At 41.6% G+C, this 22,017-nt stretch overlaps 1 protein-coding gene across 1 annotated transcript; it reads right to left on the bottom strand.

Annotated features, from left to right (window-relative positions):
• Positions 1-469: 469 nt before the first annotated feature.
• On the bottom strand, positions 470-19,287 carry trpm2 (transient receptor potential cation channel, subfamily M, member 2; the record flags this gene model as incomplete). The annotated part of the gene is made up of 32 exons (XM_083921026.1): positions 470-586; positions 721-837; positions 2,831-2,935; positions 3,040-3,118; positions 3,652-3,738; positions 3,836-3,865; positions 4,658-4,710; positions 4,829-4,968; positions 5,061-5,145; positions 5,352-5,439; positions 6,257-6,389; positions 7,080-7,261; positions 7,409-7,589; positions 7,738-7,909; positions 8,547-8,679; positions 8,759-8,877; positions 8,978-9,203; positions 10,151-10,249; positions 11,299-11,411; positions 11,597-11,742; positions 12,018-12,147; positions 12,262-12,399; positions 12,751-13,122; positions 13,586-13,707; positions 14,689-14,791; positions 16,145-16,345; positions 16,573-16,634; positions 16,733-16,913; positions 17,040-17,203; positions 18,456-18,636; positions 18,732-18,900; positions 19,118-19,287. 32 exons carry the CDS (start codon positions 19,285-19,287, stop codon positions 470-472), a joined length of 4,398 nt encoding a protein of 1,465 aa, XP_083777152.1.
• Positions 19,288-22,017: the final 2,730 nt, after the last annotated feature.

Genomic DNA, 22,017 nt, shown 5'->3' with positions numbered 1-22,017 from the left:
TATAAGTAGTTGTGGGCATTATTTTCCTTCCGGAGTAATGCATGATTGTATATACAGTAAGATATGAAACAATAATGGACTAACTACTGTCAGATAAAATGGGTTAGGTAAAAAGCAGCATATTTGCCTCTGAAATGAAAGTATGAAGTAGCATAAAATGGTACTAGTGGTGTAAAATACCTCAACACTGCGGTATTTATTCTCAGTGATATGACTGCTCACACGCATGAAGTGTACGGCACAGTGTGGCGGCTTAACGTTGAGTTTACTGTCCCACGACATTAAGTGCAAATTGTTGAAATATAATAACAGCAGCATACTTTACGTACATTATGGCTTCAAAGTGTTTTGTTTCAAGTGCTTTCAGTGCTACAGAATTAATCAAACTTAACAAAAAGGCCACGTGAACAGGAAGGAAGGAACCCCGTGGACGGAGAAGCACATTCGCAGCTACGGCACGTGTTGAACATCAGAACTTCCTGTTGTGCAGCTCGGCGACCATACGCAGAGAGTCTCTTTGGCTCAGGTTCAATCTGGTTTTGCTGCTCAGCTCCCGCCACTGAAGAGCGCCGCGGCTGCTCACCACCTGAGACGGAGATAATCACAAAACCATCTTTAGCAATACTATATCCACTGTAGGGGGATATCATCCCCAAATATCACCCAAATGCAGAGGAAACAAACAAAAAAAATCCATCAGTCAAAGTTTTTTGTCCTCACCATGCTGTTGATATCCACCATCTCCTGGCTCGTTACGTCAAGGTGAATGTTCAGGACGGTGGTTTCAACCCAGGCGTTGTCCGTGTTCCTGCAGTCATCCACGTAACCTTCAAACACCTGAAACACAGCAACTACAAGTCAGAATCAGCCAAACTGTTTACATTCCTGATCATTCATCTCATGCAGTTCATTCTTCAACAGTAATCAGATCAACAGGTTTGGGTACGAGGGTACCAGGGTCAAGGGTAAAAGGTTTTGTGTCACACGGCGATGAGGAATGTCCTGTCTTGGGCTTTTGTCTTGTGAATTTCATGGTTTTATTTTGAAAAGTAACTCTCCTCTCGTTTCAGGTCACTTGCCCTTCCTCTTGTGTCACCGGTCTGGTGTCTCCCCTAATCCCTGATTGTTTCCACCTGTGCTCCCTTCCCTGGTGTATATATTGTCTTTGTCTTCCCCTGTCACGTCGCCAGAGTATTTCGTCGTGTCATGAAGCTCCAGCATTTCACAGCCTTGCCACAGAGTTGCCTTGTAAATTGATAAGTATTGCCTTGCTTGTTTTTCTGTTTCCTTGTATTCCTCTGACGAAGAGTGATTTTGATTTTGATAAAGTTTTTTGGTCAGTTGAGAACCCTTTTGTTTTCTAGATAGTCATAGCCCTTTGTTTTGTTCCTCCCTCATTGTGGAACTTTTGATTTTGTAATTATTCTCAGCACAGTGAAGAGTAGATCATTTTATAGCCTTTTGTCATTTTCCTCCTCGAGAGTGATTTTCTGTTGTAACGTTTCTTAGTTTATTCATTATTAGACCAGTGTAGAGTTTTTGGTTTCTCCTCCTTCGGGAGCGAATTTCAGTTTCTAGCCCTGTTTATGGTTTTCTTGTCTATCCTCTGTCTGTTGACGAGGTAGAGTTTAAAGCCGTTTTGTTGTCACTACTTGAAGATGTAGACTGAACTACATCTTCAAAACCTTGTACCCTTCACTGATTTTAAAGATCTGGTCAAAACTCTGGTGTCCAGGCTCTCTGTATGCAAATGTTTCACATAAAAATGATTTAATTTGGATAATTATTTGTTGTCTGATTTTTATACTGTAACTGTATTCCTGCTGTCTTGACCAGGTCTGCCTTGTAAAAGAGATGTATGATCTCAATGGGTCTAACCTGGTTAAATAAAGGCTAAATACAAACAAAATAAATCACAACAGCCACGTGTCCCTGAACACAGCACTGGCTGATTTAAGCTGAACAGAGCCTCAACTTCTTTGGTCTTTGGTTTCGTCCAACCCATTTATATCAATGAGAGTAAGCTAATTAATAAAAACACTTGTCGGTATAACATATGACAGTAGCCACAAACTGCAGCTTCCAAAATGATTATAAAGTTGAATCAATACTTATTCAAGGCAGTTTCAACAACAATAGGACCTTCAGTAAGGGAGGATTTATTGCAGGGTTGCCAAAAGAAAAATGTCTAATGGGAGAGACGATGACATTTGGGAACTTCTACCGTCACCTAGACGTCAGACAAATTCAAGGAACGGGAAGAGACCTGGTTGTTTATGAACAAATGACATACAGGTTACAAGATCTTAATCCAGAGAAAGAGAAATGCACACAGCCCATATTCAGAAACTGTGCTTTAAACGAGCAGTCAGAACCTCTGGACTATTGCGATGTCACAACTATACTATACTTTTAAAAACTTTTTTTAAATGACAGAAAATTGTGTTTTTTGAATATTAAAGCATGTTTTAGTAGAAACCCCAAAATACAAGAATGAACCTAAAAATGAGCATCATATCATAATACCTTTTAATCCCTCTTGCCTGTCTTTGATTTAAATATTTAGTCATATTTTATTGTTGTTTTACTCCTTTACTAACAGGTATTGGCTTTTTCAACCAAATCTAACTTGTTTTCCAGCTGCAGATAACACACAGCTGCCCCCTGGTGTCTGGCTGTTTCCTCTAAATGGTCTTAGGGTTTAAGTTCTTTGAATTCCATTGTTGCTTTTTATTCACTGCTGTACTTAATGTCTCATTAATCGGACTGCTGTCCTGTAAACCCAAGGAACATTTATTTGGACCCGAGCTCAAGCGCTGAACAAACCTACCTTTGTTCCCTCTGATACTTTTTCATCCACTTTTTCATACAGCTTCTTTCCCAGTGTTCTCTTTAGAGTCACCGGCAAGTGATCGGCATCTGATTGCACAGGTCCCTGAAGGTTTCAAAACCACAACAGAGTGGTGAATTTATTTGAACAGCTCAAAAAGTGAAAACAACAACAAAATACAACTGAAGTGAAGAAACAGTGTGACTCACCCCAGGTAAAGCCAAGGTTCCCTGGGTCTCATCCCAAACCACCAGGTACTCCAAAACAGATCTCTCTTTGTCTTGCCAGCTAAAAATCAATTTTCAAAGTCATTGATCATGCCAGACCACTGGATTAATGTCGATTAAAGCCTGTGAATGTTCTCATTTGTCCAGGTCATCGTCGCAATTTCAGTCAAAAACAACTGGACTTTGTTATTTGTCTAGGAAGACGTTTCACCTCTCATCCTAGAGGCTTCATCAGTTCATGTACGCATCTGACCAGGCTGGGACTGGTCCAGCTAACTGGTGTGGAGATCCAGGTATTAAACCTCTCACAAGGGCGCTGATCACTGAAACCAACTTCCCACAAACGACTGTCACTCTAACAACAGTCGTTGGCACTTGGAGCAAAAAGGGTTCCAGTGACATCAGCGCCCTTGTGAGAGGTTAAATACCTGGATCTCACACCAGTTAGTTGGACCCGTCCCAGCCTGGCCAGATACGTACATGAACTGATGAAGCCTCTTGGATGAGAGGTGGAACGTCTTCCTAGACAAATAACCAAGTCCAGCCGATAAAATCACTTTTTTAAAAGGTCTGCAAGGACATGTGATGACCTACCGTGTAAGCACAAGATCTGTGTTTAGATTTGGACCCAGGTGGCTTAGTGCACCTCGTCCTCTGATGCCCGTCCTCCCTCCTGGGTTTCTAATGACGGATCAGATACACGTCACACATCAAGGGATTATTGTAAGATCACTGTACGTGCTATTTGATGACTTGTTTGTCATATCTAGTATCATACCTGTAATTAACGGAGGCTTCTGCTTCTGATCTGCAAGGTGAAAGAATAAATTGAACATAAGAGATGAGGAACTAGGAGGACTTGTAATGAGATAGTGGGCCCAGGGTTAGGTTTGAAGGAAGTCAAGCAATATTTCAGATACATGTTTATATTTGCCTGTATGGAAGCCCTGAGATGCAGGTGAGATTTTTTTTTTTTTTTCTGGTGATCCATTTTTAAAATCTTATCTAAATGATTTTGTTTCCTGTGTTTATGACGTAAGAACAGAAAAAAAAGTTGTCAAAGGCTATCTACACCCAGGTGTAAGTATCAATGTATGCTATTTGTACCCGGGTGTCAATACCAAACAGTGCAATTTTTACCAATTTCTTTTCCTAACCCTAGCCAAGTAGGTTTTATTTGCCTTAATCTCACCAAACTGCCAAAATAATAAGTCAGGGTAAGGTGTAAATAGCCAGATCACGCGACAAAGGCTATATTCACCCAGGTGTAAATAGACACTCAGTAAAAGGCTTAGGGCACGTCTTTTTGTTTGTTTGTTATTATTTTGTTTTTTCATTTGTTTTTGTCAGAATAGTTTAAGAAAAATTACCCTAGCACAACTTTGTTTTCACCTCCTCTAATGTTAGGAGACAAAATTCAGACCCAAAAAAATCCTTATATTCCATGTGAGGGCTTTCGTAGGTTTGAGATGTTTTAATAATAAAATCTCTTGTCATCGTGACAAAACACCACAATGACTTATCTGAGCTGCACAAATACAACTGCCAAGCCCAACAGCAACAAAACATAATTGTTGGTGTTCTCTTGGTTAAAACGTACCCGTCCACATTGTCCTCACTGTTTTCGGGCAGAATGTAAGAGCTGAAGCTGACCTGAAAAAAGAGGACATGAAAACAACCAGGATCCAATAAACCACCTATCCATGCAGCGATGTTGTGCTGTTGAGGACCAGCAGCTGGTAGTTTTAAGGTGGAAATGTAAGTGAAATACCTCCCATGGCACCTTCTCCTCAGGCACAGGGAAGCGTGTGAGTTTGCTGTTGGGGTAGTGAAACTGACGGGCATTCACGTGGAACCCGTCCTCTTTCTCTGTCGAATAAATGTCGGGGGACTCGTCCGTTGTAATTGATACTGCAGCGGAAAATAAAAGTGAGTGCAATTAAGAGGAGATTTGGCGTGAAATATGTGAACACTGGTATTGAATGAGGAAGTTTGTTGCTGACTCTGTGGTTGTGCTTCTTTTGCTGCGAAACCCTGACTTTTCAGACTGTCCATAATCCACTGCAGGGCTTTAGCTGACTGGACGACCTGATGAGACAAAATAAAAGTGGGTCAAACACTTCTGATGATGACTGCTTATAAAAGGTTGAAGATGACCGATTTTCCAGTGGGGACATCTGGAGAGAAAGTGTGTCATCACTTTTAATACGCATGGCTCCTCACTCCAACAGCGTAGCGTGAAATGTTACAGATGCAGGTGCAACATCATTGATAACAGAAAATGAGGTCACAACCTGCTCCTCTAGTCGAGCCAGTCTCTGCACCGTGGCGGCTGAGCTCGTCTCCTCTTCCCCCTCCAGTCGATCAGTTATGGTGGTGACCCTTAGGAAACAAACAAAGCACAGTGTAGGCGTCACTCCTAGACTGTTTAATGTTCAATTTTTTTTTAATTTTTTTTTACTTCAAAGTACAGTTTGAGCCCCACTGTAAAAACAAAGACAATGTTGCTGCATTAGAGCAACAGTTAAAATGTGAAATCTTGCCAATAGGTAGACGACACAATTGATCCACTCTCAAACATGAAAATGGGGTCGATCTTCTCGTCCAACTTTTGGCAGAGGAGCAAATAAATCCACTGCCCAAAAGGTTGAATTATTATTTTAAACCTGCATTAACTGATTTTTTGACGTGGCAGGAAATAACGATGAAGACCACTGTGCAGGGGGAAGCTGCGTTTCAAACGAAATGCACACCTGGCCTAACGCAGGCGATCTGACTGAGGGGCTGAAATACAATTTCAATTTTTCCCGGACAACATTGATTATTTCATTGGTCGCTTTAATCAATTTCCAGGTGTCAGGAGTTTTCAGGACACATGGGAACCCTGTTTTACACATGTCACATAGTCATTTCACCCATTATTGATACTGTACAAGAATATTTATTAGAGCACCTTCAAAGTTTGTTTCCAAATGGCTACCAAAGGGACACAGGTGAAGAAAAACTGAATACATGCTATATATGCTATAAAAATAATTCTCTGTTTTTATCTCCTGACTTTTTGTAATTTTTGTTGTAAAATACTGGATAGTTTTATCCCATCAGTTCAAATTAAACATTTTTTAATAACCTATTAAATGTACTCCAGAGGTTTGTAAGGCAGCTAACACTGGGCAACATTCCTGTGGTAGAGTTTTACTTTTGGGCTGTGTCCAGGATGCGTCGCTCCATGCTCTGGCTCTGCTCCTGCTGTGTGGACAGCAGGTATCTGTCCTTCATCAAGGCCTCCCAGGACAACAGGTCCTCTTCCTCCATCTGAGGCAACTCGCTCTCTGAAAAGCAGCATCCAAGGGATCAAAGGTCAGTGATCGGGAGTCATTGGAGAAAGGTCAGAGGTAACGATGTCCTCTCATACGTAACCAGAACCCCATACTTGATTCTGTCACCATACTGTGATGTCTGAGCAAACTCCCCCTGCCGATGAAGCCCTGACACGTGCAGGACAAGGAAATTGTGCATACGTTGTTTTCTTGTCAAACTACTACTTCCAAAACCAATGGTGAACCTTCACACTCAGTATAGAGGCACATTCAGAAAACTATTTCCAGTAAACTTCAACAAACTAGTTGTTTCTGCAGAGGAGGTTTCTCAGTTGTCATGGAGACAGTTTAGTTGTTGTGACCTAAGCGTATAACTTTGTGATTAAAGGTGGTTGTACGGTACATGGGGGGAAATTGTAACCCCATTGTAAAAACAATCACAGAAAAGCTCTAAAATAAGTGAAAAAATGCTTGTTTTGCCAAAGCAGATCTGGGAATCTGACATTTTTCTTCAAGGACCTATGATGGCAACAATCTGGCTCAAAAGCCCACCATTATAGTCTAAAATCAGTAAGAATGTTATTGTGCGATAAATAAAGCTTTTTAATAGAGTGACTAAACTAAAACTAGAGGGGAAGTCTGCAACATAAAACCATTAAGTCTACTTTCAACATAGGCAGAAATAAATCTTCCAATACTTACTAAACTCTTTGCTCATGATGGGGGGCCTGCACAGTACCACCCTCCTGATGAAGAGGTAAAGATGGCTGAAGATGATGAGAGGAGGAGGGGCAGCAGGGCGGCTGTGGTACTCCTTGATTAGCTCATATCTTTGAAACTTCCATATTCTGTCCGTGTTGTCCTGAACTTCCTGGAACGTAAAGCTGTGTCAGGAACACAAGAGTCAAATGACAAGGGAACGCTGGTTATAGAGGAGTGTTTTTATTATTACAAGGTAGCATCAATTCTGTGGCAGAGATAAGCTCAAAATGTAATTGAATTAAGGCAAAAAGATGTGCAGAAGGACTCACTTAAAGATGGCTATGAGCAGGTTGAGCAGCAGTATGTTGGCAAAGAGCAAGTAAACACAAAGCATGATGATGGTGAGCCACTCGGGGAAGGCCGGCGTTTGGTGTTCATTCAGCACAGGACACTTTGGCTTCAGGGGATCGGTGCCATTCATGCTGCAGGCGGTTATGTCAAATTCAGCATCTGCAGGGGGCAAAGAGATTGTTTTCTTCTTGGTTATATCTTAATTAAACCATCAGGTCTGATCCTCATAAACGTCTGTAATTATTCAGTCTTTTTATTTTTTTTACTTGACAAAACAAAAAAAAAAGTAGTGAGTATCTCCACTCACAATCAATATTTTTGGGAACATCCCCAAATATGATGAGGTACGGCTCATAAATTGCCCCGCGGACGATCCAGTCCAGTCGATCCTCATTGTGTATGAGGATGCCTTGTTTGGCAACGCCGTATGCCACCACCCAGATACTCAGCAGGAACATGAAGAAGAACATATCCATCATCTGGAGGACGGACAAATCAGTCACAGTGTAGAAACACTTAAATGGGACATATGCTGTCTTTCAGGTCCATTATATCTGGGGCATTTACTAGAACATGCTTACATGATGTTACATAATATTCAAAAAACACTTTCTTTTTCTCATACTGTCTCAGTTCAGCCTGCTCTGATTGGTCAGCGCTTCAAAAAGACATGGACATCTCACTTTTTCTTAACAATTTAGACATTTAAATATGGGGATCTGAATACTGCGACATGCCACATATAATGTGTGCAGCGGAGACTTTTATTTTACGCTGGAAGACTTTTACTGGGCTACATTTTTTAATTTCAGAGAGTTAGATTTGTCAGTCTGCCTAAAGCATCACTATAACAGATTCTTTATTTAGCAGTGACAAGTATTTAAGGGGGGGCCCTGTTGATCCCCAATAATCTCTGTACAAACAATAATAAGGTTTTGACTGTGACAAACAATACTTTGTTGAAAAACACCTTTTATTTAACACAACATGCACATATAGAAGCTTCTTTTTGTATGAGATAAAAGGTGTTTTGGAGCGTATAGCATTTTGTGTTCTGCAGTTGCACCCACATTACATCAGGTTGGTGTTCATTAGATTTGTATGTAAGCCTCTCACCATCCTCCTGACTATGATGATTTTGGGTCCCAGGGTTCTACTGATACTGAAGATGGCCATGAGACGGAGGCAGAAAACCACAAAGTCGATGCAGAGAAAGATTTTACCCGCATAGAACAGCTCAGTTGTCAGCCTGAAATAGAAAAACTTAGCGATTCAGAGAGAGGGGAGCATTTCTTTGGCCTAAATTGCCCGGGAGGAAGGAAACTTACCTAAATGCCAGGCCGATAATAAAGAGGAGGATGGACAGAACATCTAAAATATTCCACAGTTCGTTGATGTACATCTGGGCTTTCTTACGAAACCCAAAGCCATCCGGATCATGAAACAGCTGAGATACGAAAAGACAAACTGGTGTGATACAAATATTTCTTAGAATAAGGCATGCTCTAGAGGCAGCAATAACACGTGGCCCAGCTGCACTCTCTCACCTGTCTGACCTCCTCACACACCAGAGAGAGCAGCCAGATGTAAAGCAGCACCTCCCCAGCAGAGGGCGTAGCCTGGAAGTCAATCATCAGCACCACAGCGAACAGGAAGAGGAAGGCGAAGTAAGACACAATGTTCCAGTAGAACTTGACCTGCGGAGAACTGTACAGGTGGACAAGCCTGTACCAGCTGCTCAGAGGCTTCAGGCGCTGCAGGCCGGAGAAGACGCTGTGGACAGAAGGGTCATTGGGGGTCTGAGACATTTTGGACACTTATTTCTTGAGAATCACAAAAATGTTAAATATTAAGGTGTGTATAAGTTTGTGTACAGTCTCTTGTAGTCAGGAAATGGTCAGAAATAGTCTAAGAGAAAAGTGTAATTTGCTGTTAGTGAATTAGGATAAGATAAGGTACACAACTAAATAGTGCAGCAGTGAAGATCACTTCCTCACTCTCATCACTTATTCATCTTTAGCCTCTTATCCGGGGTCGGGTTGCGGGGGCAGCAGCTTTAGCCCAAACTTCCCTTTCCCGGGCCACATTAACCAGCTCTAACTGGGGGATCCTGAGGCGTTCCCAGGCCAGTGTGGAGATATAATCTCTCCACCTAGTTGGGTCTTCCCCGAGGCCTCCTCCCAGCTGGACGTGCCTCGAACACCTCCCTAGGGAGGCGCCCAGGGGCATCCTTACTAGATACCCGAACCACCTCAACTGGCTCCTTTCAACGCAAAGGAGCAGCGGCTCTACTCCGAGTTCCTCACGGATGGCTGAACTTCTCACCCTATCTCTAAGGGAGACTCCAGCCACCCTCCTGAGAAAACCCATTTCGGCCGCTTGTACCCGCGATCTCGTTCTTTCGGTCATGACCCAGCTTTCATGACCATAGGTGAGGGTAGGAACGAAGATTGACCGGTAGATCGAGAGCTTTGCCTTCCGGCTCAGCTCTCTTTCGTCACAACGGTGCGGTAAAGCGACTGCAATACCGCGTGCTGAAGGTCACTGACCGACGATGTTTGTTTTTTTGCAAGTGAAAATCAGTTAACAAAATAAGTAAACAAAAATAACAAAGTGAAAAAGTAGAGAAAAGTAGAAATAGTAGAGTAGCAGCTGCAACAGACTGCCGACTACTCAGCAAAAGTACAATTGTCTTTATTAAGAGGCGACTGTCTACTTACGGCCCAATAGAATTTGTTCGAAGTGTACTTCCTGTTACGGTCTCCACTGTCTTGATCTCCTCGTTCTTCACAGCGTCTCTCTGAATGACTTCATCACGTCTATTGAGAATTATAACTCATTAGGAAACAATACACTTTTAACATCACTATATACTGTAAGTCCCATATTATGCTCATTCATGCTTCATTCAGGTCCAAACTTTTATTTTGGGTTTCTACTAGAACGTCTTGACATTAAGGACATTATTATTATTATTATTATAAAAATATTATTTTTCTCATATTGTCTGTCTGAATATACCTGTTTTCACACTCTCCATTTTAGTGCGTCTTTAAGCTACCCCTATGTACAGTATAGTGACATCACAACTGTATGGAAGTCCTGATGGCTCGTTTAAAGGCACAGTTTCTGAATACGGGCTGTGTGCATTTTGATACTGTCAGAACTTATATAGCACCTTGACCTGCTTGAAAGTGAAAAAAAGACATGGAAACACTCTCTTTCACTCCAGTTTCAATGTTCATAGATGTAGAATGTCACAAACATGAACAAAAAATCGAGATATTTGTACTTAACGCAACACTTTGGGTTTGGGTTTCGTTTCTGTGGACAGACTATCAACCTTCTGGGTCTAAAAGAAATGTAAATTACATCTGTCATGAAACTAACTAAAACATTCTATTATTTATAGCCATTATCATAGCCACAACTCAATGTAGAAAGCTAGGCAGCGCTAACTGCGCGAACGGCAGTAGTCTGAGCGAGGTAGACCACACGCAGGTAATCTGGCTCGGCCGCTACATTTTATTCAGGTAATAGGAACTATATTTTCTCTCCTCTTAAACATATTCAGACCTCCTTGACATGCTGTCATATAACTAAGTCCTAAACCTTTTTGACACTGATATGATGTTTAATCTTGTTATTAAAGGGGGGCATAAAAGGCATTTGGCTTCATTCAAATATCATAAACTGCTGCAAATTGTATCCTGTATTCATGGCAGCAATATTATTCAAGGTTGATATGCGTACATCATAAGGGTTTTGACGTCTTGGTTCCATGACCAGGAAGAACAACCATTGGCCAGACTGACTTTGGCAAGATTACTGCCCTTACTGTTTCACACATGTAACTGATGGGACTCACCTGAAAGTCAGAAAGCCAGTGTAGATAAGTGGGAAAAAGACCATGCAGATCAGCACTCTCCACACCGGGTTGTCCACTGAAAGCTCTCCACACCAGATTTGGGTCAGAAGAGCCTTGAAGACAGAAATGTTAGACCGAATCTACAGCAGTCAATGTTAAGTTATGTCATGTTAATGTGTAAGTGTCTACTTTTTCTACTCCAAAAGTTTGTGTTTTATTCACGTCTCAGGGTGCATTCCTAAGTTCTAAAATGTTAAAAAGAAAAGCCTCTAAAGATAAAGCTGAAAGTTTGCTCCACCTGAACACCTGACTGAGCCACAAAGCTTTTATCATCAGCCTCCAGTGCCAGCCTCAGGCATGTAGTCCTTCCCCAAAACGGAGACGAACGAACCAGCAACTTCTGAGCCCGCTCTTCGTCACATTTGTGGCACTCACTGAACACACCTGGGAAACACACACACAGACACACAGACACACAGACACACAGACACACACACACACACACACACACACACACACACACACACACACACACACACACACACACACACACACACACACACACACACACACACACACACACACACACACACACACACACACACACACACACACACACACACACACACACACACACACACACAATGTAGATAAATGCTAACCTTGTAACAACCTATCTCACATCAGTGAAGCCACTCGTCATGTCTGTAGTGTTATACCCATAGCGTGTTTTTCATATTGATCGGCGAGCTCTTGCAAGTCCTTTGCCTCGTCTGCATCACCTCCTTCTTCCGCCATTGTCTTCAGGATTTTACTGGCAGCCAGAGCAGCAGACATGCAGTCTCTACACTGGGTCCATGTAGATACAGATAAAAAAAAAAAAAAAAGATGCAACGCCACACACAAACTTGCAAAATGACTGTTTTCAAACTTTCTCGGTATAAGCGGAAGTGTTCTGATCACCTGCTCCCAGGCAATTTCAGCCAGCTCCTTATTGTTCTGGACGACAGCCCAAAGGAAAAGGTCTCTGCCCGGGTCCCTCTGTGCTTCAGCACTGTCCTCCCTGAGTGGAGCTTGGGAACCCGTCTGACTTTTAGACAGCTAAATGAAAAGTGAAGGAAGTTGTTGCATTACTTGCATGCTCCCAGACACCAATTTGGATTTTTCATATATATATATTTTTAGCTAACTCTTCTTTTCTACAATGTGAAAATCTCAACGCCCTGTTCACAACCCTTGTAGGAAAATACTAAATTCTTTGTTTATTTGTTGGCCTAAAAGTACTTTTTAAAAAGAAATACAGAAGTCAGAAAATATCCACAATGTATTTGTTTGTAAGTGTTAGAAAGAAAATCCTCCCAGTTAAATAAAAACCCCCACTTACAAACGTTACAACCCTAATTTGATTAGAAAGTATGTAGATCTATGTAGATGATGGATAAACAAACTTACTGATATGGATGTTTCCTCTCTAGACATGTCAAAGTGGTATGTCATGTCGGAAGGAGGGTAGATGGCCTTGGTGAAACTGCCCAGCAGGTGGCGCACTTCATCAGACACATGAGTCATGGAGATCATTTCACCTTGCCCAGAGTGAGCCCGAGGCCTGACACGCAACGCTTTCCTTCTTCTGTAAGAGCTGTGGACCCGCTTGGCCAGTTTACGGAGAAAGATGCAGCCGGGCAGCTGTTTATAGAGCTCACACAGGGTTTCCTCGTCCTGCAGGAAATTCTTCAGGCTAACACCGTTCTCCAGTAGCAGACTCACAAACTGAGGCTTGTTGCCAACCAGGGCTGAGAACATGGCCCAGTGGAGGTCACTGGACTGGATGGGAACAAGCCAGGAGAACACTTTTTCAATGCAGCACACTTCTTTAATTTGATGTAAAAGTAGGGGAGGACTGTTAAAAATTAGACATTTATGTAAAGTGTGATAGAAGTGTGGAGAACAACTGTCTTTTATGATACAGTGCTATTCATACATTTTTTAATACAATAGTCCAATGGCCCTTGTATCGTGAAATGTTAACGATACAAGGTTATGCTGAAATCTCCATGAAAAACATTTTCACCACTGCAATTTTCTTGGATGGCCGCAACAAAGACAATTATCTTACGGAAGCATCACTTCCCATGTTTTCCAAGTCATTTTCCATTACAATATAATATACAAGATGAGTTGCAACACCGTGTGCATTTCAGAGCAAGGTATTTATTTGACAATTCTGACTGGCACAGATTGCTGCTGGTGTTGCTCTTACAGTTTGTTGTATAACAGGCTAACCCACCTTCCACTGGCTTTCCTCAGTAAAGATCTCGGTCTCAGCTATGTCCACTCGGTTCCAGGCTATAGCCAGCTCCAGCTGCCTTTTCCAGCACTCAATTCCCAGTGACTCGCTGGTCCTCGAAGCTGAGTGGAGAATTTACAGTGGCATAATTTATGTGACACTCAGTTCTGTTTACATCATGTCAACAAATCGATTGAACACTGAAAAAAATAAACTTTTCTGTTACAATTACAAGACAGTGTCTCTACACAACATATCACCCACTCATCTCTTCAATCAAGAGACTTTTTACTGATGCAACTAATGCAATTTGATGTCTATTAATGATGTCAGTTTATCACAGTGTGGTGCAAATGGAGTAAAGCAGCAAATTGTCACATTTGAAAAGCTGGAACTGGAGAACTATCTTGTTGTTTTTGTTTGATAATTGAATTGCTGGCAATTCATTTTCTATCTCTATCAACAAATCAATAAATTAAATACCAGTTTCAGCACTTTAATACTGTATCATGATTTAGGCTAACCTGGGGTCACACTGAATGGTCTAGCAACAAATAGGCTTTACACACACAAAAAAGATTCTACTATTCCACTGAGCAGGACGACTGCCTGGAAATGCATTATAATATTGGATTGTTAATAGAGCTCAGAGATGGAAACTACAGGAAAAGCAGTTTAGCTAGAATGATGACTCATCACGATCAAAATGCTAAGTGAATGTCTAGAGTAGTTTCAGTGCACTTTGGCTCAGTATAGTTAACAATATGCATTAAGCTTGCTCTAAATGAGTGTCAAACAGTCTTCTCAAGAACAGCATTAGGAGAACTACCTTTGCAAGGAGCAATGCATTCTGTATGTGAATAGATTAGGCGGGGTGAATCAAATTTGGAAAGTCAACATCTGCAAGAATATGTGGTTGGTTTTCTCGGCACATCTGATACCACCTTCGGGTCCATCAGCCCTCTGAGAAGCAACATTATACTTGCTAAGAGCTGGTTTGGCACTTAGACTTTTTGTCGTTATACTTAACGCTGTACCTACACTGTGTACCTACAGTAAGTCCAGTCTGGTGCCGAGCACCTGCTTGACAACCAAACCCCTACCTTTGAGCAGTGCTTGAAGAATAGCCACATCCACATCCTCGTGATTGTCCTCGCCTATTTTGAATATTGTCAGCAAGTGAGACATCCTGATGATGTCCTGAATCTGGCACAGAAAGGAGACACAATGTGCAGAGTTTCACACGGATGTGCAGTGCTGGGATAAAACCTGATTTCCAGCATTTCTCAGCATCTGGGGCTTAGTGTCGCCCAAGATGATTATGATTTGATTAAAGAAATACAAACAAGCCAGTGCATTTTCTCCCCTTAACCCAAGATGTTAAGCGAATGTAGCCTGACCATACTCCAGCACCGACACAGTGCCGTGAAGATCGGTCTGGCTCTGCAAGACTACATCAAACCTGTACACAAAGGCTGGCCGGGACCCTTGCCAGAGGACCTCAGGCTCAGTTCAGGTTCATAAGGCATCAAGGATTCACAGGCGTATTTTGGGACGAGACTTTTAGTCTTGAAAGTAATCAATAAAATTCTTAAAACAATTCTGGAAACAATGGGAGCCTGTGAACGGAGGCTAAAGACCGTTTCACACACTTTGTTGCAGGGCTGTTGCAGCTTTTTTTACGCCTGCCGTCTGTGTGTGGTTGGGTCGGGTTCGAGTAGTTGATTCGCGGTGCGGATCGGCTTACTCAAACTAGTCACCAACGCTTCTTTTGCAAATAAATCACAACTGGGGTGACATTACAACACCTTTGCTTGGTTCTGTGTGAATGAACAAAAAGCTGAGCTGGCATTGCGGTGTACCACCTTGATTTTGTTCAAGATCCTTAATCAAGAGAGAACAGAAAACATTAGAGGACCTAAACTTGAGCCTTGTGGCACAGGATGAAGCATCAATAATGTATGATTGTGATATTTTTGGAACGGGACTAGAGCTGTGTCAAAGTAATTAAGCAAGACGTTACGGTATATAGTATCAAATACTGTTAAAAGTACTGTTTTCCAGTATCTAGATCTAGATTGAAAATTCTCAAAAATATAAATGGTATAACTACTATTTTATCAATAGTACTACTACATTTACTTTAATTCATGTCGGTCCCTGAAATCTCTGAACAAATATTTGATGGTTTGCTATGAAAATTGATAGAGAGATTCATGGTACCCAGTGATGATTCTCCCCAATGATTTTCTGACTTGTCTTCTGGTGCCACCATGAGGTTGACATTTATAAGGATGGAATGCATTACTGTTAAATTTGGTACAGAAATGGTCCCAAGAGGATACATTGTAAGAACTTTGATCATCAGGTCAAAACTTCAATTTGTCCAATCCTTTGGTGTATGATTAAATACCTGCAAAACGTATGACGTTTCACATCAGTCTCCGCTGTGCATAAGCTGTCAGCATACTAACATGCTAAATTAAGACAGTAGTGAGAAAGAAACTGTAATTTAGAAATTGGTCTGTAATTGCTGAGATTGTCAGTATGTTTACATACCTTTTTGGTCCATTCTATGATCTTGAGGTCGGGGATCTTTTCATACTCTTGGCCAAAGAACTTTTTCATTAACTGGTGGATGAGGGCAATGGTGACCCGGGTCACAGGCAGTCCTGCCACCTGGGCGATCACATCTGCTATTCTCCCAGAGCCCTCCAAGATCACACATGGTGTACCATTCAGCATGGCATTAAAGATGGTCTGGGACAAGACACAAGGGCATCAGACAAGACAGAGAGAGAGAGAGAGAGAGCGGGAGAGAGAGAGAGAGAGAGAGAGAGAGAGAGAGAGAGAGAGAGAGAGAGAGAGAGAGAGAGAGAGAGAGAGAGAGAGAGCGAGAGAGAGAGAGAGGGAGGGAGAGAGAGAGAGAGAGAGAGAGAGAGAGAGAGAGAGAGAGACACACAAACACACACAGGAAACTGACTCACATTTAGAGTGCCTGGTCCTCCATCCAAAACCACACACACCACAGGGATGGTCACGCAACTCTCTGGAAGTGAGTCCAAAAAAAAAATCAATATTAAAAGTAGGATTAGATTAAAAAAACGGCTTGTTGCTTCTGCAGACATTGCATCAGCTATTTTTAACCTTTGATTCCAAGACGCTTTCCGGAGATGTATTTCTCCAGACGGCTACGCAGTTCAATCTCCACCCCATAGTGTCCCTGGGTCCCATCATCCACCAGCAGGAAGTGGGTGTGGTTGTTATCGAGGCAGGAGAGTCGGCCCTGGTCCTTGATGTCCATCAAATAATGGGCTGGGAAACGACCCTGCAGACAAGGGGAGGAGGAGGAGGAGGAGGAGAGAAAGGAAGGAAAAACAAGATGTATTCCATGCAGGTGATGAATCTTACCAAAAGAAGAGACGAGCCAAATGTGTGAATGTGTTTATCATACCTCTGAATGCACCAAAGCGTCCCTGTTATGAATTATTCCCCACGTTGCGACTCCAATTGCCACGATCTGGCCCTGCACGGAGCTGCTCAAGGCATGGTCCCTCATAGCCTGCCCTACATGCTTCATCACACCAGCGTGCGTACCACCAGTGATGATCCACGCACCTGTGAACAACAACAAATTTAATAACACATACATCTATATGTCCACATATTATATACTGTTGATACCATATGTACAAATACTATATTTGCAGGACATGTGAATATCCACACACATGTGATTGTTGAGTATGCCAATCAAAAACCTTGGGCATTAAAGGAATAGTTAGCCTTTTTTTTTTCTCCAATCTGGAGTCTCCACTGGTTGGTCAATGTTCCAGCCAACATATAGTTCCACACAAAACTCTAATAAAATCTCAACCTGTCCACAGCCTGTGTTCAGATTCATTTAAGTGTTGGACAGGTTTAAGGTCAGGGCTCTGTGCAGGCCTATTCAACCAAACTCAGAAAATATGATTTGTGAACCTAGTGGTGTGCACGGGAACATTTAAAGCAAAAAACCTTTGGCACACGTTTGAAAGCATGGTGCACACTGTTTTCTATACTATGCTGTAGCATTAAAAAGTCCCTTAATTTGAACTAACTGAAGAAAAACAGGCCAAAGTAGGTGGACACAGACTGCCATCTTTCTAGCGTACCGTTTTTGGAGACACTGATTTCTTCTTGTTTTCTTTATTTGTCTGTTTGTGGGCTGCTTTCATGTTGAGAGATGGTTGTGGGTGCGGTGTACTCTGTGTGTGGTAAAAGTGTCACTGCCAGAGTGTTGAACGCCCAATGGAGGCTCACTGTGGAAGACACTACTCAGACTGCACTGCAGTGAACTCTTGGAAGATTAGCCAATGGGCTAAAAGAGACCCAAATAAAAATACAAATTCAAAATACAAATACTGTTTGAGGATCCAACCAACTAGCCATGGGCCTAATACCTAGGGAACCTACCTCACTCTATTCTCTCTGATATTTGAAAGCAGCCCTTATGTGTGGTTTCCTTGTTTTCAACCTCTTTAGCTATCTCAAGGTTAGGACTAGTGATGAGAGCCATAGCTTTAAACCCTTAGACCAAACTAGTTTGTAACAGTTTGCAAAATCTTCCAGGCGCTGACTCACCAACTACAATTTGTTTTGATTTTTTCTAGCTGAGTAGCTTGACAGCTGGCACATAAACACAAGACAAGTGTGAAACGGGACACAGTCAGACAGAGAAGTGAGCAGTGAATAAAAAAACACTTTACTTTAAATAGCACTTGCTCAGGCAGAAGGAGCGGGCCTTTGAGGTATATACAGTATATTTTACCACACTCCACAACTACACATGCTTCCACAGACTCTCTACAGCCTGACGTCTGAGGCTGACCTGTTGTGTGTGCCACTTTCATAAGACCTCTGTTGAACATGTTCTTGAGACGAGCCTTCAGATAGAAGTTCTTGGCTCCTCCGGTCACTGAGATCAGGAGGTTGGGAGGGGAAAGCTTCCACTGCTCAGTCAGTAGCTGGTACAGGATTTCTGAGCTGGTGTCTGTGGACACTCGCACATACTGAGAATGACACGAGGGCAAGGATAAAGACACACAGGCTCACATTCGTTATGTTATATGTTAGGTTACATGCTATAGAGAGAGGACGGTTTCACCTTGCCAGTCTTCTGTCCCAAACAACCAAAGCTGATGTCTCCAAAAGCATCCGTGGGGACTTTGCTGACATGTCTTTGTCTGTCCCACGACTCGCCCATGAAGTCCTCTGGCTTGATGGCTTCGTCCACATGCTCAGCCTTTGAGTAGCCACACTTACATACATCCTCTCTAATGAAGAAATAAATGCTAATGCTCCTAATGTTTCCTCCCACACAGACAGAGAAACAATTACTGGAAACAACCAAAAGATTCAATTAACTTAACATTGACTCAACTGCCCTGATGCTACAGCGTCTCTGCTTTACTTTGCAGCAGCATCAAACTACACGGGTCAGTTCATACTTTTCTTTTTATCAGCAACACATCACAGAGCAGCTCACCCTACCTGACATCTTTTTCAAAGAAGCAGCATTGCCCCTTGTGGATGTTCTCTCTGGTCCAGGAAGCGAAGGCACAGCGCTGGGAAGAAGGGGACGGAGAAAGATGGTTAGAGGGTTTGACTGCAGCGATCGCCAAAGAATGAAACAGCCGAGACTTCACGGCAGCTTCCCCCATCCTGGATGCAACATGGGGGGAGCTACGGCGCACAGATCTGCCTCAGGGTGAGCATGAAAGGAGAGAGGAGCCTCTGCAGTCACTGCTGTGTGCTGGCTCACACTCAAAGTACTGCATCAGTGATGTCAGAGCTGGATAAAGCTGAGCAGACTGCTGAAACCCGACTAAACCTTCCACATAAACAAGCTCTGGATCAATAAATAACTGCATTATGAGAGTGGCTAAAGATATACATTTAAAAACATACATTGTGTGGTTTTGAATGATTCATCACAAATAATCAAAACTATTTGTTGTACTTAATCCAGTTGTGGAAAGTAACTAAGTATGTTCACTCAAGTACTGTACTTAGTAATTCCATTTTATGCTACTCTATACTTCTACTCCACTACATTTCAGAGGAAATGTTGTGCTTTTTACTCCACTGCATTTATTTGGCAACTTTAGCTACTAGTTACTTTACAGATTACTAATACAAAATATAATCAACAATTAAAATAACATATATTGTTTTAGATTAAGCCACACAACAGTCTATAAAGTAAATAAAATTAGCCCCACCTTTATCAGCTGCAACATTAGATATTTATATGAATCTATTGAGAATTATGACTATTTTTACTCTTTGTACTTATACACATATATTTTAATGCTAACACCTTTTAGCATGAATTTTTAATGTAGGACTTTTGCTTGTAATAGAGTATTTCTACCTTGTTATTACTCTTACTTAAGTAAAGGGTCTGAGTACTTCTTCCAACACTGCTTGTAAGGTACTGTATATTACATGTAATGGTATATATTGTACTTTAGAGATTGTAGATTTAACTGCTAAATTTTACCATAACACTGACAGGGGCCATTCTCTATAATTACCATAGTATTCATATATTTTAACTTAGCACATTGTTTGTAAAAAGTAATGTGACAGGCAAACACATACCTTTTTAAAACGAGTAACCACTTGGCTGAGTTCAGGTTTGTTCTGCCGAAGCTGGCCGATTATTTGGTGAGGGTGAATCTTATTCTCTGATTTAGGCAGCATTTCTGAGGAAGTAGAGAAGTCGAGTTGAAACCCTTCGTTTGGAAGAAGTGCTTCTTGTGGAGGAAGTCTGAAGAGAAAAGAGGAAGAGTGTGCATAGTCATTGATGGACTCCTAATCTATTAAACCTGCAGCCTGGGACTTTAGTATTCTCACAAATTCCTTCATCACGCTGACCTGCTCTGCATTATCTCCACTTCCTCCACTTTCCACCTTGGAAGAGCAGGATACTCTCAACTCAAACAAATTGATTTTTGAATTAAGGACCTCCTGTATATCTACAATACCACATATATAAAGTCCAAACTGACCCATTGATTCAGTCATGATATGCGGTAGTCAGTTGCACCTAATCCTTGGTTATCTCAACTGGAGAGAAAGGCTGTAATTGTTATGTTGCCACTGTTATATGGCTCCACCCTCTCAAAACAATATTAACCTCCTGTTCCTGCTCAAGCTTCACGCACCAACAAACCAAAGGATTGTGATATATACATTTTAAAAATGTGAGTTTCAAACACATTGTGATTCACAGCTCAGAGAATGTTTCAGACCCCAGGTGGACGGGAGGAAAGCTCACTCAAATCAACATTTAAGTATCATATACCATAGTTAACGTACCCGTTTTACTGTCTTCAGATCCACCTTTGATTTGGATGAAACACAGCATTAACATGAAGTTGTTTCTGGCGTCGGACTTGACAGAACACACACTTTCAGGCATGTGGAAAAGCTTTGTTTCATGCCAGGCGTTACAGCCCTTGTTGCCAGGTGACACCTCCAGAGTATTCAACTAGGGATCTTGTTACTGAATGGAGCTCTGATTGGCTCTCAGTAGCTATTATATACTTGTATTTATGATTGTCATTCATAAAAAAAAAAAACATTTTCTGAATTTAATAGTTACTGTGTCTGACAGTTCAGGTATTATGGATTATAATCTCATCTGGCATGCAGTAGCCTACTGTTTATTCTGTACAAAGAGTGATGAGTGTCCAGGAACTTGTTTCTGTTATTAAAAAAATATTTTTTCTTGTATGATAACTACATGTTTCTGGAAGTTAATCAGTAACCAGTACATTTGTTTTTGGAAATAGTCCATGCAAACATGACCTTGGAAAAGAAAGTAACAAAACAACCTCACAACAAGGTTAATTTAGTAGCTGTTCACACAATTTTGTCATGGTTGTCAAGGTTACTTTGTGTTTAATGCTAATAGGCTAATGTTAGCATGCTTACACACTAAACTGCCAAGGTGAACATGGTTGTACCTACTTTTAGCATCAGCATTTTAGCATTTAGCGCTCTCCTATGATAATGGCATGCTTTTAATTCAGAAGGCTAAGTCAGTAATAATCAACAGGCTAATTTGTTGTTGTTTTATGATAGTTTTGGTTATTTTTTTTGCAGATGATTGAAATGTAACCAGTGTCCATTTAGTAGCTGCTCTTGTGCTTTCAATCCAAACTATTGTGGACCTTGTGATGACAGTCGTTTCAGTCATTTGCTCTGTTGAGTCCATAAAGTGGCTTTAAAAAGTAAAAAGGCAACAGGCCTAACGTTCCTCTACTAGAAAGTATCTTGATAATACTGGTTAGGTTAAACTATGTTACTAAGAGCAAAACCATTTTGCAGGTCTTTAATGTTTGAGTCGATTAAGTCACTGGTTCTCAAACTGTGGTACTTGG

This window comes from Echiichthys vipera (assembly GCF_963691815.1).
Source record: "Echiichthys vipera genome assembly, chromosome: 10".
Taxonomy (NCBI): Eukaryota; Metazoa; Chordata; class Actinopteri; order Perciformes; family Trachinidae; genus Echiichthys; species Echiichthys vipera.
The sequence above is the reverse complement of the archived record's forward strand: the minus strand, read 5'-3'. Positions and strand labels throughout refer to the sequence as shown.